Consider the following 17891-nt stretch of genomic DNA (forward strand, 5'->3'; position numbering starts at 1 on the left):
ACTGACTCTGTTTCACAGAGTGATCTCAGCTTATCCCATGATTTGCGTATCATCTATATGTTAATGGCACCCACATACTTGAATTACAGGTACCAGCCTTACCGGCGGTAAGAAAAACCACTTCCTGGCAGGCCAGGAGCCTAAGCAAATCTGTCAATCTTGAGGAATTCACCAAAGTTTATAAGAATTGCATATGTAACATAAAGAATTTCTTGGGTTTGGTTTCCAGACTTCAGAAGAGCAAGTAATCAAATTCCTTTTTTCCTTAAAATCTTATTCTTTTGAAATTATTGCAGACTCAAAGCAAATTGCAAAAACAGTACAATGAGTCCCACGTACCCTTCTACCCAGCTCCCCCCCTTACTCCCTATAACATATTATAGCTGTAGCACAATAGTAAAATGAGGAAACTGACACCTGTACATTAATGTTAGATTATAGACCTTAGTCAGTTTCCATCCTTTGTTTCAACCTTCGTGTATGTGTATGTAGTTCCATGCAATTTTTTCCCACTCACAGATTTGTGTAACTACTACCACAATCAAGATACACAACTGTTCCACCACCACAAAAAAGAACTCCCTCTTGCTGCCTTTTTGGCCACGCAGCACAGCATGTGGGTTCTTAGTTCCTTGACCAGGGATCGAACCCATGTCCCCTGCAGTGGAAGTGTGGTGTCTTAAGCACTGGACCACTAGGGAATTCCCTCATGTTGCCTTTTTATATTCCCTCTCACTCCCCACACTCTTCCCTGTCCCTCTCCCCTGGAAACCATTAATCTGTCCTCTATCTCTGTAGTTTTGGTATTTCAAGAATGTTACATAAATGGAATCATACAATATGTAACATTTTGAGTTTTAGTTCTTTTCACTAAGCATAATGCCCTTAAGGTCCATCCAGGTTGCTGCATGCATCAGTAATTCATTCCTTTTTATTGTTGAGTAATAATCCATTACATGGATATACCATAGTTTGTTCAACCATCACCCACTGAAGGGCATCTAGGCTGTTTCCAGCATTTTGCTATTACAAATAAAGCTGCTATGAACATTCATGTACAGGTTCTTCTGTGAATATAAGTTTTAATTTTTCTGGGATAAATACCTTAAAATGTAATTGCTGGGTCACATAGTAAGTACATGTTTAATTTTTTTTTAAACTTTCAAACTGTTTTCCAGAGTAGCTGTACACATTCTTATCAGCAATGTGTGAGAGATCTACTTTCTCTGCATATCAGCATTTAGTAGTATCACTACTTTTTATTTTAGCTATTCTAATACCTTCTCTTTGATATCTCATTGTAGTTTTAATCTGCATTTTTCTAATGGCTAATGATGTTGAACATCTTTTCATGTGCTTAGTTGACATCTCTATCTCCCCTCGGGTGAAATGTCCGTTCATGTCTTTTGCCCATTTTATAATTGGATTGTTCAAGATTTTTAAATTTTGTTTTGAGAGGTATTTTTAACATATTCTACATATAAGGCCTTCGTCAGATATGCGGTTTGCAAATATTTTCTCCCCTTCTATAGCTTGCCTTTTTATCTTCTTACCAGAATCTTATGTAGAACACGTTTTTAATTTTGATGAAGTCCACTTCACTAGTTTTTGTTTTAGGGACCATGTTTTTGGTGTCATATCTAAAAACTCCTTACCAAACCCAAAGTCCAGAAGATGTTCTCCAATGTTTTCTTCTAAAACTTTTATACTTTTACACCATACATTTAAACCAATGATCCATTTTGAATTATTTTTTTGTATTTGTGTGAGGTTTAGGGAAGTTTGGTTTTTTTGCCTATTATTCTAGCCCGATTGTTGAAGACTATGTTTCCTCCACTGAACTGCTTTTGCAACTTTGTCAAAATCAATTGGGAGTTATTTGTGTTAGTCTCTGTCTGGGTCCTCTATTTTGTCTAGTGATCTATGAGTTTATTCCTCCACCATTACCAGAGTCTTGCTTTAAGCTTAAGACAGTGATATAGTTAAGTCTTAATATCAGGTAGAGTGATTCTTCCTAATTTATTCTCCTTTTTCAAAATCATTTTAGCTACTTTAGTTGTTGCCTTTCCATATACACTTTAAAATAAGCTTGTTTTTATCTTTAAAAAAATCTTCACTACTCTAAACAAAGTTTTTATTTATGTCTTGTGTTTTGTGTCCCCACACAGACTGGAAGCATCTTCAGTGTCAGGACTGTATGCTATACATACTTAAAATTTCACATAGTTTAGCACAATGCTATTTATAAAAGAGGACTCAATAAATATTTCCTCAGTAAAGCATTTGCTGAAAATATTCTATCCAGAAAATGGGAATCACATTTTAAGAAGCGCATCGATGCATCAGAACATGTCCACTGACAGGCAAAAGGAAAGACAAGAAGGGAGGGAGAAGAGGTGTGGGAGTGGTCACAGGCTAAGAGAGTGTGTGTGTGTGTGTGTGTGTATGTGTGTGTGTGTACATGTGTGTGAGACAGTGGGAGAGAAAATGTGTATGTCAATTTTGATAAGAGACACTATAAATGTATAGATGTTTAACCTAAAGAAGAGATGACTTCAGAAGGCATGATGACTATAAGATAAACTAGATTATTATATGTGGCTCTGAAGGCAAAAGTAGGACCAGTGATTAAGAGAAAAAGAAATTCAGCTTAACATAAAGTAAGATTCTATAACATTGGAGCTGTCCAACAATGGAATAAATAGGATTCATTTAACATTAAGTACCTTGTAAAATTAGAGGTACTCAAGCAGCACTCAGGGCTGAAATGGATTACAATCCACATTTCAATATCGGAAAGATAGTTGTTACCCAGAATGCTGTGTTGAGAAGAATTATAAGACTGCATATATAGTCAGTGGGAAGGAGTCCTGTGATCAGTTCAGAATATTTGTCACAGCCTGGCAGAAGGGAGAGTAACAGAAATATCTCATATTTACTATCTCTAATCTAGATGAATTATTTTCAGAAATAATCAGTCCTTGTTGCGAATTTAGATGTGAACTGAGTAAGGTTTCTCTAAACTCCATGAGTCTAAGACTAGCATTCTTTAAATGTTCAATGAAGTGATTTTTTAAAGTATTTTTAAATGACAGTCCTCAGCTAGGATCTTGGCTTACTGCTTAAGCAATAAAACAGCACGTTAGCTTCTCATCCAAATAATTCACTCTTGAGACAACAATACCATCTTAAAAACTGCATTGTGCTTTACAGTTTTCAAAGTATGTTCATGTTTTTGCTTTCAAGAAAATTTGTGACTATCAGATATCAACAGAGAAAAGCATGTGAATAGGAAAAGTCAAACTGAGATCTGAAAAATACAAAATTTTTTAACCAAAATATTCTTCTTTTAATAATGTCCTAAAACTTTACTACTAATTAAATCAATCAGCATAAGATACCCAAATCTTAAAAAAAAACAACTCTGAAACAGAAAATTTTTCTTCTTCCAACATTCTTGCTCTTCACAGAGATTACTCTCATTACCCACAACGCAAAAAGAAACAGCCATTGCTGTCTTGGAGCCTAAGTTATCACAAGTGAGGTCACTAGACCAGCAGGGGCAGGAGCCGCAGCAGCAGCATCGCCTGGGAAGGTGTTAGAGATGCCAAGTCCCCAGACCCATCCAACCTACGCAATCAGAAACTCTGGAGTTTTAACAGCCCTCCATATGACTCTGATGCATGCAAACTATGTCTTAGAAAATGGTTGTTTCTTTCCAACATGCCAGGATCACTTCCCTTTCCCTGCTTCTCCTTAGCGTCTCTTTACTCTTTCTCACATTTTGCACAACCCAAAGATTTTCTCATTTGAGTGATTAATTCACCAATAACTTTGTGAGGATTTCCTACTTTCTTTCTTTTTAAAATGTGAGACTGCCTTTTAAACCATTCAATAAGTTTTAACATTTTTTACTACACATAAATTATTATGAGATGTTTACATAGACAGAGATATTTAATATGTGTCAACAGGCATAAGAACAATCCTACACAAAAATCATTTTGTAAATGGCCTGCTTTTTCTTCATTCCATCTTAAACGGTATACAAAATAACACATTTGTAGGAAATTTTTTAAATAAATCATTATACCTGTCAAACAGTTTACAAAGAAGAAATTATTCCATGGCCATCAAAATCACCACTTTCTTACAGAAACATCTCTTTTGACATTTATACAATCCTCTCCTTCACTGCATCTTACTCACCTGTGTACATAATGCAGTTGATGAACTGAATCAATTGCTATCACCATCTCAGCCAAGTAAAATCGAGCCATATCTTCAGGCAATCTATCTTCAAATTTGCTTAGTAGAGTAAGCAAATCCCCACCAACATAATAATCCATAACCAGGTACTGAGAATGAAAAATAAAATGTACTCAATAAATAAGGGTGGAAAAACAATGTATCTAATGTAAACCAAGGTCAAATAGCACTGGATCAAATACTTTTGTTGTTAATTAACAAGGAGCTGGGTAAGATGATCGGCAGCAGTCACTTATAAGTCTTGAAAATTTCATAAAGCAGTTAATAAATCTTCTAAAAACTGGGGCAGGAAACAATATAGGATTAACATTGCTTTGTTGTTGTTTTTTGCAAAGTAAAAATATGGAGAAGTAACATCATCATCAACTACAACAACAGACCACAGTTTTACCAACATTTCATAGAAGAATAAACATTTAAATTCTCCAAATAAATTTTTAAAACTCAGAATAAGACAGTCATTTACGTTGAATAAATTCATCTTCATCTCACTACATTTTGCTTATTTCATCTTGAACCAATAACAACTTTATTATGACCAGCACTTGGATCAGCATTTGGAAGCCACTGGTATATAAAATATATAGCAATTCTCACCATATGTTTCTCTTCCCATTTCTGATACTGTGCAACTATCAGAATGGACTTTTCTTAAGTATACATAAACAGAAGCCAACTAATTTTAGATAGGGACTCTTATGGGTATGTGTGTGTGATACTGTGATTTATAATAAGAAATATATATTTTTTGGAATAGAACAGAGAGTTCCTTAAAACCATTGGAATTTCCTAAATGAAAAGATGTAGGTGTCTTTTGTTATTTATAACAAGTCCCTTTCAACCACACCTAAGTTTATGTTAATGAGGTGACTTTTGGAAAACCCCTAGGAAACCTAAGGATGGGAGCTGGTTGCCAGGGAACCAACCAAGATTAGGGTATTGGAACTTTCAGTCTCACAGCCTCACCCCCCAACCCCCGACCTCCAGGGAAAGGGACTGGAAGTTGAATCAATCATCAACGGCCATATGATCCAACAATCCCACTCCTGGGCTTATATCTGGAGAAAACTCTAATTCAAAAAGATACATGTACCCCAATGTTCACTGCAGCATTATTTACAATAGCCAAGACATGGAAGCAACCTAAATGTCCACTGACAGATGAATGGATAAAGAAGATGTGGTATATATATACAATGGAATACCACTAAGCCATAAAAAAGAATAAAATAATGCCATTTGCAGCAACATGGATGGACCTAGAGATTATCATACTAAGTGAAGTAAGTCAGAAAGAGAAAGACAAATACCACAAGATATCACTTATATGTAGAATCTAAAATGCAACACAAATGAACTTATGTTCAAAACAGAAACAGACTCACAGACATAGAAAACAAACTTATAGTTACCAAAGGGGAAAGGGGGTGGGAGAAGGATAACTTATGAGTTTGGGATTAGCAGATACAAAATACTATACATAAAATAGATAAACAACAAGGTCCTACTGTACAGCACAGAGAACTATACTCAATATTCTATAATAAATCATAATAGAAAACAATATGTATATATATATGTAAAACTGAATCACTTTGCTGTACACCAGAAACTAACACAACATTGTAAATCAACTACACTTCAATTAAAACAAAAAAATCAATGGCCAATTATTTAATCAATCATGCTTAAGTAATGAAGCCTTCATAAAAAACCAGCATGGGGTTTAGATAGTGCCCAGGTTGGCAAACAAGTGGAGGTGCTGGGAGAGTGGTACATTCTTGGAGAGGGCATGAAGCTCCGTGCCCCTTTCCTCACACCTGCCCTACACATCTCTTTCATTGGGCTGTTCCTGAGTTCTGTGAGCTTCTCTAGAAAAGCAACTGAATCAGAGGAGGGGGTGGTGGAAATCTCTGATCTATAGCCTGTAGGTCAGAAGCACAAGTAACAACATGGACTTTGGACTGGGGAGTATGGGGGGCCATCTTACAGGACTGAACCCTCAACCTGTGAGATCTGATGCTATCTCCAGTTAGATAGTATCAGAATTGAGTTAAATTATAGGACACCCAGCTAGTGTGGGAGAATTGCTTTATGTGTGGAAAACCCACATATCTAATGTCAGAAGTGAAGTACTGTGCAGAGAGTACTGTGTGTAGTGTAAATAAAAACAACAGAGTGTTCCTTTACAGTGTGTGTATACCAAAAAAGAAAAAACAAGGAGTATACACCAAAATATTGACAGCGATTATCTCTGGGTTGTTAGATTACAGACTATGTCATAGCTTTTTGTTATTTTCTGGATTGCTTTATAAACATGTATTACATATACATGTGTATATTATGTTATGTCATGTCATGTCATGTCATACAGTGCGTGAAAACTAGATATAGTGGAAAGATAGACTTTGTAGTCAGAGAGACCTGTATTCAAATTCTGACTATGGGTTATAAGTGGCTTTTGAAAAATTACTTAATTTCTTTGGTACTTTACTTTCTCATCTATATAACTACAATAATGATACCTTCTTCAGAGTATAGCACTTAGCATGATGGTCAGTAAACACAATATATTTAGAAGGTCAGTTATAATGTCTTAAAGTTCAGGTGATTTTATTATAGAATGGAGTTATTATTTCAAGGATATTACCAAGTAATATCTTATTGACATTAAGAGTTAAAGAGTCTTGGGCTTCTCTGGTGGCGCAGTGGTTGAGAATCTGCCTGCCAATGCAGGGGACAAGGGTTCGAGCCCTGGTCTGGGAAGATCCCACATGCCGCGGAGCAACTAGGCCCGTGAGCCACAATTACTGAGCCTGCGCATCTGGAGCCTGTGCTCTGCAACAAGAGAGGCCGCGATAATGAGAAGCCCGTGCACCGCGATGAAGAGTGGCCCCCGCTTGCCGCAACTAGAGAAAGCCCTCGCACAGAAACGAAGACCCAACACAGCCATAAATAAATAATTAAATAATTAAATAATTTTTTTAAAAAAAGAGTTAAAGAGTCTTGAGAAAATTCACATTCTTATTACTATACATTAGAACTACAAGCATGGGCAATTTTGTAAACAAAAGAAACTTATTTCATGTTTTAAATCCTTGAAAGTTAGGGCAACAATGTATTTCAAATCCTTGTCTATGGTTTACTTGCTATATTTACTAGGCCTAATGTTTAACAGTCTCTGTCAAGAAGATTAGAACAAAATAATTTAATGTAATAAAATTTTGTTAACATAAACATGTTGCTAGAATTGGCAATGGATGTAGAGAAGAAATCCACAGCTCTTACTTTAAAAAGAAGTACTTTGAGTATAGTAGCAAACACAGAAAGTTTTCAAACAAAAAAGCAAGTCTACTATTAAAACTGTAATCTAATATTTATATATAGAAAGTCATATAACATAACTCATTTCTTCAATAAACATTTACTAGGTCCCAATCAGGATTTTTTTTGGTACCAAACAGAGGATAAAGAGATCAAAGGCTTCTACATCAAAGGCTTTCCTCTCTTGAAAGTGTACTTTCTTGCCATACCGGACTCCTAAGGTCTGAGTACACCATCTATCAATAAACTGCTAAAAAATAATCATCTCAACATTTTTGCCACCCACAGTCACCATTTAAAACTTAGGCTCCTTGAGTCATCATCTATCTTCTACTTTCATCCACATACTGCTATGTGTTTCCCTTAATAAACCCATGGACCCCTTCACTTCCAACCTTTCAGTGTGCCTTACTGAACCTCTTCTACAGTAAACAAATGTCCTTGAGATAGAATAAAAAATTATGAATACATAAATATTCCTAGTTTTCCTTTCCTGCTGCCTGCTAAACAATGCTCTGGCTTTGCCTACTCACATTCTTTCCCCACCTTGTCCTCAGAGGTAAAGTAGCTGTAGTTAAGACAGAATTCAGCAACTGGGAGAAGCAAGAAGCAGAAAACACAAAAGAAGATTCTCAAGAGAAAAGCAATGAGTTGAAAATGAACTATACTTGCAATAGGATTTTAGTGTTAGGGAGACAAAAATGCATCCAGAAAGGCAAACAAGTAATAACCTCACATAGGAAAAAAGCCCCTTTTCCTCTATAACATACCTCAATGAACGTCTCTAAGTCATTCTTTTATGTTTTTTCCTTTGTTCACTACAACATTCAACTAAATCATCAAGGTCTTGTTGAGTCTACCCCCTACTAAATCTCTGTGAAGTCCATCTACTTCTATCCCTACCCACTACCAACAATCCTAACCCAGGCTCCTGGCCTCTCGACTATATTACTACTACAAGTTTAAGACCAAAGTCTTAATATATTTTATTATTTATATTTAATATATTTTATTCTGTAGATAATTTTTTTGGGAATGGAAAATAGAATCCAGAACAAGAAAGGGACAAATAAATTCATTTACTAATTCCACAGATATTTATATATAAGAACCTACTATTGCTAACAATATACTTATGCAATGGAGATACTACAATAAATTAGACATAATTCTTGCCTTCATGGTATTTATAATCTAATGAAGAAGAAAACACAAATTAATGGGCAATTTCAGTGTAATATAAATCTTTGACAGGGATAAGAAGAGGGTATTGCTGCAGGCTCTTAAAGGAAAAGAACCCGACCTTTTAATCAGGTTCATTCATTCATTTGTCTGAAATTTATTTTTATACAAGGTATGAAGACTATTTTCTTATATACAGAGAGTCAATTATCTAAAACAAGTAGTTAAATATTCCATTCTTTCCCCCAGTTTAATTGAAATGCCCCCTCATTGTATTTTAAGACGCTAATACACTTGGATCTGCTCCTGGGCACTCTATTCTGCTACAGTTGTCTATTTCTATACCAATATCATATTGTTCTCATTGACTAATTAGTAAAATTTAATATCCAGCAGGACAAGTTCTTACTTATAGACTACCTTTAAAATATTACTCAATATGGCAAAAGCATCTTTAAACAAGTTTAAGAAAACCATAGACTGAGAGGCAATATTCATAAGACATGTCAAGGAGATAATAATCCTAACATAAAGAGGTCCTATCAGTTGTTAAGAAGAGGGCAAGCAATCCAACAAAACTAGGTTGAGGCTATTAACAGGCTATTTCCTCACATGAGAGGAAACACAATTAGCCAATTAATATTGGGCTGGCCAACAAATTCGTTCGGTTAGTGAATACATTGTTCCATAAAGTTCTTCGTGAAAGTGAAAAATGTCTTTTATTTTTACTTAAAACTGAATGAACTTGTTGGCCAACCCAATACATAGTCAAAACCAAAGCGACAAAGAGATATCTTTCACCAATTAGATTAGCAAAATGATCATTACTGTTTTGGAGAAAGTGACTTAAAACAACACTGCTTTTTTGGAAGGTGATAAACTGCAACTATTTGGGAAAGTAATTTCACAGTATCTACTGAATTTTAAAAGGTGCATACCCCTTGATCTAGCATTTCCACTCTTAGGAATATAGTCAATTAAAATAAAAGCTCCAATGTGTAAGGCATATGGGCAAGTATGTTTACTGGACAGCACTGTTGATAACTGGAACAAATAAGAAAATATGAACAGAGATCAACAAGAAAACTGTTAAATGGATCCATTCAACGAAATATGATACTGTTGCCCAAAAGAAAAATTAAATATATATGCCCATGAGATATTTTAAGCAACAGCAAGCTGCAGAGTAATATATACTTTGTAAATCCCATTTTTATAAAAAGGAAGAAAATATACATACACACACAAACATTCAATTATACAAAGCGTAAAAAATGAAAGGATACAGCAAAGTTAACATTAGTTACCTCAAGAGGGTGAAATGAAAGATGAAGGTAAGGACTATTAACTTTTTAATGTAGATAGATCTCTGTATTGTAGAGAGGAAAAGATCTAGTCAAATCGAAGTTAACCAATGGAGTAAAGTTCTGCAAAAGGCCAAAGGTGATGGAGTCAAAGGGAAAGGGTGATAGGAATAATCCTAAATATAAAGATATACCTCATCCACATTGAGAAAAAAGATAAGAACAGGCCCAAATATGGATAAATTTGTATACGGGGGAAGGATGAAAGGAAATGCTGAGGTCAGAGCACAGAAAGTTAAGAAAGTTCATGCTTGAGTAACCAATGGCTTTCATTTTCTCCAGGAAGTAGGAGTTATAGAATGAGGGTGCAGGAATATTTGTATAATGTCCCTATACTGGAGATAGGGATCATAACTGTTATTCCTGCTTTATGGCTATGTAATAAGAGACAATAAAGATAAATGATTTGCCCAAAGATTACATTAAAGAGTAGGAAAGCCAGAACTCAGAGTTCTTGATCTTTGATCAGTTTCCTTCTTACTCAAATTAAAGAAAGTCAGTGTTCAGTAAAAAAGCTGACAATATCCATGACATAAAAGAGTATGTGCTAAGCAGCAGAATAACAAGTAAGAAATTAAGGATACAGGCTGAGTCCTCAGAAATCTTGTATCCCTCCAAAATACACAGATCTATAGGTGTAGATATACACATCAGAAAATTTCCAACTCTGAATTTCTAAAAAATCTCTAATTCAAAGTTTGTGCTTTTTAAGGAACTACATTCCAAGGAAAGAATGCTAAAGCATGTGAAAACATACAATAAATAGATTGTGTCCAGAGAAAAAACATTTCACAGAACAGATATGCTTTTAGAAGTCTTCTTACGGAGAATACCAAACTCCTTTAGTCATCTTGCTGTCACATGAAGAGATTAATAGTCAATCCTTAGAGCCCCACCTTTTATTTATCCCTCCTAGCCCTTTTTTTTTCACTCTTACAAAAATACCTTTCTAATAATTTCTATCTCCAGCACAAACTGGATTCCTGTAAAGAATTTAAAGTTCATACGACTAATTACAATTTAATATTTAAATATCTTTCATCCTCTAATCAGTTTACAAATGCTAATTCAAAAAGCAAAATTTTTGCTTTAAATATTTTCCTATCTGTTTTTTTTTCTTCCTCAAACATAAAATAATAGGAAACAGTGAATAAGAAAATGTGAGGAAAAAGGAAATTTTCATTGATTTGTAATATTCTAAATGATATCTAAGTGATAAGAAGTTTATGTGTCCATATAGATGCAACTAAGTAGGTTTGTATTTAATGAGTTTTTCTTAAGGAAAAAATGTTCTAATCACATCTTAATATCATTCATTAAATTATGCAAGTTCTTCCTAAACAAATAAAATGCACATATGCTATGACCATATATTTTTTCATAAACTGGCTATAGTGATATTTGAGCATATTACAAATGAAAGTCAAATTATTTACCACAGCTTCCTTGAATTGTATAGCTCTGTAAATCATGTTACTTATTTGACTGCTTTAGGGCTACTAGGGTTAAAAGTTATTTTGGAAAATAACTATGTATAATAAAATTTCTTTTTGGGTATCTAAAACAAGGTTTGTCAACATTTTTAAATGATTTTATTTTCTTATATTTCATGAATATTCAAAAGAAAATCTTTGATGATAACAAGACAATTTAGGACTTCTGACTCTTGAGACTAATATACCATGAAGGTTTCCCTAAACTAAAGAAAAACTGGCAGTTTACAGGAGAGCTGACTACTAGAGTATTTCAGTCCTCCTCCAGTTATTGTGGAATTTTAATTCTAATATAATTAATGGCTGATATATACACACAATTTCTTAGAAATGTCTTTGAAAAAGGAATATTAATCCTAATCTCAAATGCAAAGAGCAGAGATAAGACTAAATAACTCAGAGGAGAGAGAATGATAAGTCAGGCATTTATTCATGGAAAATTAGGCAAAATTTTGCTATATAAAATTTGGCATTTGGACATTTTATTTCTGTATCTATATATATTTCTATACTTATAGCAAAATGTAGATTTTTAAGCAATCCATAAATATACAGTGTTATATCTATCTACCATAGAATTCATTGTCATAGTGGATTTTAGTCCTTATCCAAAAACATCTGAAAAGTCATCATGATAAACTGTTATAATTTTGCTAAGCAAATAATTGGCATGTGTTTGATTTACTCTTAATTGTGCTGACAAATCTATGCAGATTATATTTGTACTGATACATTCATCCCTAAAATTTCATATAAGTATGGTAAATTCAAGTCAAATATTCCATTCAATTTAACAACTGAGCAACTAAGATGTGCAAAGCTCTATGTTATGACTTTTAAACAATTCTGACTATAACCCACAAAAATAATATGGTTTATATGATTATTCAGTAACCATTATAAAAGAAATGTCATGAAACAATATTTACTCTTACTATTTGAACTCTGTCATTTTCTAGTCTATTTAATTTCTTAAATGCTGGTGCAACCTACTAAATTGATTTTATGACTCACAATTTGAACTTTGAAAAACACTTTTATACTCTGGAAGCATGTACGGGGTACAAAGACAAGTAATGACCCTGTTTGAACACCTGAACCTGGCCTGAAATCAGATAAACTTCACGGCTATTAAGTTACATTAACCTCTAATTATATTTTAGCTAAAGATAGCAGGGTTCATGTCATCTATTTAAAATTTTTTTAAGTTATACCAAAAAAATCAAAGATGTATACATACATAGGTTAATCATATAATAGCAGTACTAAAAAATGTAAAGCTAAAATGAAATAAAGATTAATTCAAATTGGGAATTCTGGAAATACTGTTAAGATGCAGAATTTGAGTACAATTCTAAAGTATTAGCTAGACTTCAACAGGACTAGTGGAAGGAAGAGGAAGGAGTGGCACTAGTATGAAAGATATCATGGACAATAAAAACAAAGACAAAAAGTAAACGAGTACAGAGAATGCTCAAGAATGGAGGGTATTCCCTCCACTGAGGCTGAAACAGAGAATTTGGGCAGGCACAATATTTCCAGTCATATCTTTTTATTTACCACTATACTATATTTAACACTATTAATGGTTTTCTCTACCAACTCTCCTTTCAGTTTCCACGGTGCAGTATTTTGATTCTCTTTCTTGTTCTGAACATTTCCACTAGTTTTCTACTTCTTGGGGTGCCCTATCTCCAACTTCTCTAGGCAAACTTGTTTTCTCATTTTACAAGCACTGCTCAGTGATTCTCATTTACTCCTTGTATTCACTGTTACCTACAAAAGGCGTTGGCCAAGTTTTCCTGTAAAGGACCAGAGAGTAAATACTTTAGGCTTGGCAGGCCAAGAGGCAAAATCAAGGATATTATATAGGTACATATATAATAAGAGAGAAAACAAATTTCCACACATTTCATTAGCAAAATGCAAAATATAATAATGATAATTGAATACAATTTTTGTAACATGTACTACTAATGAGAAAATGTAATTCTTTTGTGGGGAGAGGGGAATAGAACAGTTTGCTTAACTGGGCTCAAAGTTAGTATTCCCTATCATCAAAAACCTACTGCAAATATAAATCTGCCTCTGTATTGAGATTCTACATATTTCATCTGTGAAACTCTGTTCACAAAGATAGGTACTGCCAAATACTCGTATCAGTTCATGAGTATGTAATTTTGATTGAGCATATTCCTCTACTTGAAATGCATTTATAGAATGCTATTAAAATTTTCTCCTGATTCTTGTGTCATTACTGCGGATTAACCACTTCTAACTGAAATTTAGGTGGAAGTTCTCAACTGCCCAGTTAAATGGATGTTGAACTACAAACATTTGCTTTGCACTTGCATCAAGTTCCAAAAATTGCTGCTAAAACTGTAGTTTGAGCTCAAAAGATCTATCGGCTGCAAATCTATGTGGAAATGGAGATCTCACTCCTTTTTACTTTTGACAGCATGGGAAGTAGATACAGCAGCTTGACATTACTTGTGATTCAAACAATGTCAGTTGTCAAAATGACTTCACCATAGCATAGTTTTGCATATAAGTGTTGTTTTGCCTTGTAATTTTATTTTAAATTTATTTTTAAAACATATCAAGTCTACAGGAAAAGCTAATTTCCAGGCCTTTTCAATACTTCATAATAATGGTTGAGGGTGGGGTTTTTTGTTCAGAAATATTTCAATCGGTCCTTTGTTCAAAATATCGCAATAAAACGTTACCACTGCAAAACCAGTGAATGGCTGTATGGTACAGCAAGAATGTTTAACTTTGATTCCTGATAAAAATCCATGGAAATGATAATAGTTGTTTCCAAAAAACTGAATGAAGCGCAACGTTGATACTACTGGTTCAACACATGACAGATTCAAATATTTGCTGCAAACTACCTGCTGATTAATAAGACAACATCTACATGCTTTAAGCAACTAATATTTTCATATGATTTGTAAATCTGTTGAAATAAGCCTTTTCCTGCTCGTACATATTTTTACCAGTCTCAACTGTAATATGTTTTAGCAGATTCCAATTCAGGTTGTACCAAATCAGTGTTTTCTCAACTTCTTTGAAAATAATATGACTGTAATCATTCCACACAAGATATTCACAGAGGCTAACTCCTCAGCTATTTCAAACTCAAACACTGACTCCTCAAGTAACAAGGACTGAGCGGAATCAGCACCATCTTTCAACTCAAGAGTCAAAGAAACCCTCTCAATGTGACAGGAAATGATTATTTCCCTGGTTTTAAAATCCACCATTGATGCTGCTCCCATTGTCCTGGATTCTTGAAGCAACTGTTCTCACCAAAAGGCTAATAGTCTTAGACAAGTTTATTTTCTGTGGACACATTTCTTTGGCTGCTGAAATCAAACATGATTTAATTAACTCAAGATTGCTAAATGGCTTTCCTTGCTTGGCTAGTAAATGAGCCACTCAGGAACTTACTACAGTTGCAGCCTCATTTTCATTGTTTATTTTGTGAAAGAATTCTGCTGTGATAAGATATTGTTTTAAATTTTCTAACTTTTCTGACTGCTGCTTTCCTGTGAGTTAGGAATGTTGTGATGAGTGCTCAGTTTGGCAATGCAGACATTTATTGTATTCTATTAGGACAAGTGAAGTGTAGTTGTGCAATAAACACTATGCCGTAATTTAATTCATTAACAAAATAATCCACACTCTACTGTGCCTTAAAAGCATGATACTGAAAAGTCTACTTTTCTTACTTTGACATGAGGCATATGCACTGTTAATTTTAAAAATAATAAAACGTCATGATATAGCACTTGAAATGCTATCAAGTTATAAACTGAAAGGCTATCAAGTTATAAATGTCACTGCACTTTGTAGTCTGACTCAGTGCAAAGCAATGAGTAACACATATAGCGTGTTACCCTCTGTCACAGTGCCAATCTCCATCACAACTAGTCAACTCTGCCAGAAACCAGCCATAGATAATACATACATCAATGGGCATGGCTGTGTGTCAATAAAACTTTATGAACACTGAAATTTGAACTTTATATAATATTCACATGTCATAAAATATTCTTCTTTTGATTTTTTCCAACTACTTAAAAATATAAAAACAATTCTTAGCTTGCTGGCTGTACGAAAATAGGTGGTGAGCCAGATTTGAGCTGCAGGCCACAATTTGCCAAAATCTGATCTATAAGAACTCCAAGACACCCTCAGAAACACCAGACTTACATATCTAACCCATTAAATGGATCACATGACAATTCAAACCCAACATATATCAAATTAAACTAATCATCTTCCCACCTACTTTAAATTTTCTCTTCCTCCTATATTCCCCAACTCAATTCATCACCTACCAACCACTGAATCCCACAAGTCAGACACCAGAAAGCTGGGAATCATTCTGACTCCTCTCTCCTCCACTGACACTCACTCAAACACAACAAGTTCTAATTATTTTACTTCTTAAATAGTACCTGAAACCATCCCCTTCCACTGTCACCTTTATTCAATCCCTCATTATCTGTCACCTGAATATTGTCTCCTAACTAGTCTCTCTAGTTTTGCCCCCTGAAATCCATCCTTAACACTGCTGCTAGGATGTTCTATATAAAATATAAAACTGATTATCACACTATCCTTAAAACCCTCCTGGAAATTAGAATAAAATTTGAACTCTTCTGCATGGCCTACACTCTGGAAGCCTCATTTTATACCTCTCTCCCCTCCTTATCATAATCACACTAGCCTTCCTTTCATCCCTCAAACAATCTCAGTCCTTTCCTGCCACAAACCTTTCTACAGTCCTAAAATAGCAGCTTCCAAACTTGCTCTGTGAAAGAACCCTGAGAAAGCATGAAGGAAAGTGGAAGGAGGAAGCTAAGAGATCAGTCAGGGCAGTTGCGTTTCTATATGCTTCATTGTATAGACTTTCAGATATAATGTCATTTTACAAAACACACACACTAGAGTTCCATGATCAAAAAAATATTTGTTTTTGAAACTCATGACTGTAAAAGTCTAATTTCCTTACCATAACGTATAAGGTGCTATATTATGTGACTCTCTCATCTCTCCTCCCTCATCCCCAAGCCTCTTTTTCTATCCTGCATCAAGAGGAACATAACAGGTGGCTTCAAATCTCCATGCTCACCAAGCCATCTCCGCCTCTTCTCCCTTCTTGGTTTAGCCAATGGACATTTGCCTTAGAAGAGCCCTTATTGACTTCATACCTTTGAATAAATGTTATATTTTTCTTATATGAAACAATGTGAAAATACTATTTACTTGACTGTGAATTCCTTGTCTGGTTCCCCTCACAAGAATGTAAGAATAAGAAAAGAGATCCTTTGTCTGTCTTATTCACTACTGAGTCTCTAGAATCTAAAGAACAATGCCTAGCACACAGAACATGTCCAATAAATATCTATCAACTTAATGAAAAATGTCTTATTAATTTTTACATCCCAGTACATAGTAGTAGTAGCTGGCACAAAGCAGGAACTCAACACATGTATGCTAAAAAATAAACCTTGAAATAAAAACTGGGGTCAGAAAATGAAGAGCTTTGAATAACAGGCCAAGGAGTTGTACACACTACTGTGACAGATATCACCTGTTTTCCTATTTACTTGTTCATCTCTTCAATCTTCAATTGGTAGTGCTTCTAACAGTTTGATTTTCCTCCAAGCTCTTTCCTAACTTCTTTTGTCAAGTGGTTCATGATGCTAATATAAAATTAAGACACAGCCTAGATTTTAAATATGGCTCTACTTAAAGTAACACATGACAACTTCGAAAAATATGTAAAATTCTAAATAGTAATAGAATACTACAAATAAGATACCTTGAGAAAATCATGGAAAAAAATCCTGACCACCTTTTATAGAATGTAAATCTGTTTGGATTTAGTTTTGACGTATTTATTAAAAAACATAAAATATTCCAATGGAAAGGTATTGAATTACCCAGGGAAAGAAATCACATATCAAAATAAACAACTTATACTCCAAAATTCAGTAGTTTTCTAAATAACATTTACATTTAAATAATGCTTAAGAGAAAATAATGCTAAATTCTGCCAATAAAAAATTAATAAGGATATAGAGACATATAAAAAGATTCTTACTAAGTTATTGTCATCTTGGAAAGCATAATGCAAAGTTGTAATCCATTTATTGTCTCCATTCACTAACACATCCCTTTCTTCACGAAAACACGCTGTCTGAAAAGGAAAAAAACATTTTTTTAGATAAAGAATACTTCATGT

At 34.3% G+C, this 17891-nt stretch overlaps 1 protein-coding gene across 20 annotated transcripts in view; it reads right to left on the reverse strand.

The window, feature by feature from the left end:
- CDC42BPA (CDC42 binding protein kinase alpha) overlaps window positions 1-17891 on the reverse strand; it is a 316154-nt gene that overhangs the window by 189669 nt on the left and 108594 nt on the right. For all 20 annotated transcript variants that reach the window (XR_014265738.1, XM_082469813.1, XM_082469807.1 and 17 more), the window contains exons 4-5: window positions 17751-17846; window positions 4210-4358 (exon numbers count right to left, since the gene is read on the reverse strand). Coding sequence is in view for 19 of the 20 variants with exons in the window: in XM_082469813.1 (XP_082325939.1) it covers window positions 4210-4358; window positions 17751-17846 (245 nt within the window). In the remaining variant the exon portion in view is untranslated. The remainder of the gene's footprint in view (window positions 1-4209; window positions 4359-17750; window positions 17847-17891) is intronic.

This window comes from Balaenoptera physalus (assembly GCF_965194825.1).
Source record: "Balaenoptera physalus genome assembly, chromosome: 1".
NCBI classification, from domain to species: Eukaryota; Metazoa; Chordata; class Mammalia; order Artiodactyla; family Balaenopteridae; genus Balaenoptera; species Balaenoptera physalus.